The sequence below is a fragment of the Diaphorina citri genome, unplaced genomic scaffold, assembly GCF_000475195.1.
Source record: "Diaphorina citri unplaced genomic scaffold, Diaci psyllid genome assembly version 1.1 scaffold795, whole genome shotgun sequence".
Lineage (NCBI taxonomy): Eukaryota > Metazoa > Arthropoda > Insecta > Hemiptera > Psyllidae > Diaphorina > Diaphorina citri.
In genome coordinates, this window is record NW_007378227.1 from 82047 (window position 1) to 83246 (window position 1200).

General features: G+C 43.9%; 1 protein-coding gene across 1 annotated transcript in view; it reads right to left on the minus strand.

Moving 5' to 3' along the window:
* Window positions 1–1200, minus strand: part of LOC103512130 (protein PRRC2C) — a gene marked incomplete in the record, with an annotated part of 19730 nt that overhangs the window by 4078 nt on the left and 14452 nt on the right. Inside the window, 2 exon segments of the mRNA XM_026825697.1 lie at window positions 444–576; window positions 971–1107. Coding sequence (XP_026681498.1) covers window positions 444–576; window positions 971–1107 — 270 coding nt within the window.

The window sequence follows — 1200 nt, forward strand, 5'->3', positions numbered from 1 at the left end:
ATTTTTTTAACGAGTGAATGCCCTGCTTCGCACTCAACCTTTGCCATTTCTTTAGCAAGGGGAATTTCAGGTTGGTATCCTCCCTGTTGAAAGTTCCCCAGCCAGATTAAGCTGGTCTACTCCCTGATTAAACTTCTCTCATGTCTTATATCTGGACCAGTAGAGTATAATAATAATAGTGCTTATTTATACTGTTCGCATAGGACTGAAAAGTCCCTTTACTCCAGCAGTTTAATCCCATTGTAGGAACACTTGCCTAAATAGGTACCTACTTAACTATGTGAAGGAAAAAACAAAACAGGTAAAAAATAAGCATCTCTTACCTGAAGAGAATGAAGGAATCTTGCTCTCATCAATGGCTGAGTCCAGTTTCTTTTGTTGCTGAGTCAAGCCACTCGATGATTCATTCGTTAGATTGATTTATTTCGACATGATCTACTTACCAAGGAATGGATATTGGGCCGTAGTCTGGCGAGGTCCGCCAGCCGTTCCCAACAGCTGAGTCTGATCACCCAGCGAGAAATTGCCGAACGCCTGGTTCTGAAGTTGGGTGGTAGAGTACAACATTGCCGCTGCCTGAAACCGACCGAAAATAATTGGGGTGTTTATTAAAGAATATTGTGTCTTTTAGAGCTTTTTTTTATGCTAATGCTATAAAGACATACTATTTGAGGTAAGGTCATGATGTTTTTAAACGAAGACATGTCAGTAGCTACTTCAATCGAGTAGCGACGAGTGGCGGCATTAACAGTGTAAAATCGATAGCACTTAGTAATGCTGTGAAAGTATATCCTCTAAAGTTGTGAAAAAGCTCTGTTTTACAAGGAATTCGGGGTGGTTTCTCTTAGCTTATAACTTACCTGTGAGGGTAGGGTAGAGTACTGGGGGTTGGGTGCATAGTGGGTGGGAGCTGGAGCGTAGGATTGTTGTTGGGTTGGGGGAGGTGTACTGGGGTGGTATCATAACTTACCTGTGAGGGTAGGGTAGAGTACTGAGGGTTGGGCGCATAGTGGGTGGGAGCTGGAGCGTAGGATTGTTGTTGGGGTGGTGGAGGGGTACTCAGCACCGTTGGGGTGGGACCTCCTTGTTGTTGCATCTGCTGCTTGTCTGAGGGGCGGGGGGAAGAGAGAGGAAAACAAATTTCAATACAAGTTCACAGTAAGTAAACTAGAATGAACTAGTATAGCTCGCTATACTGTG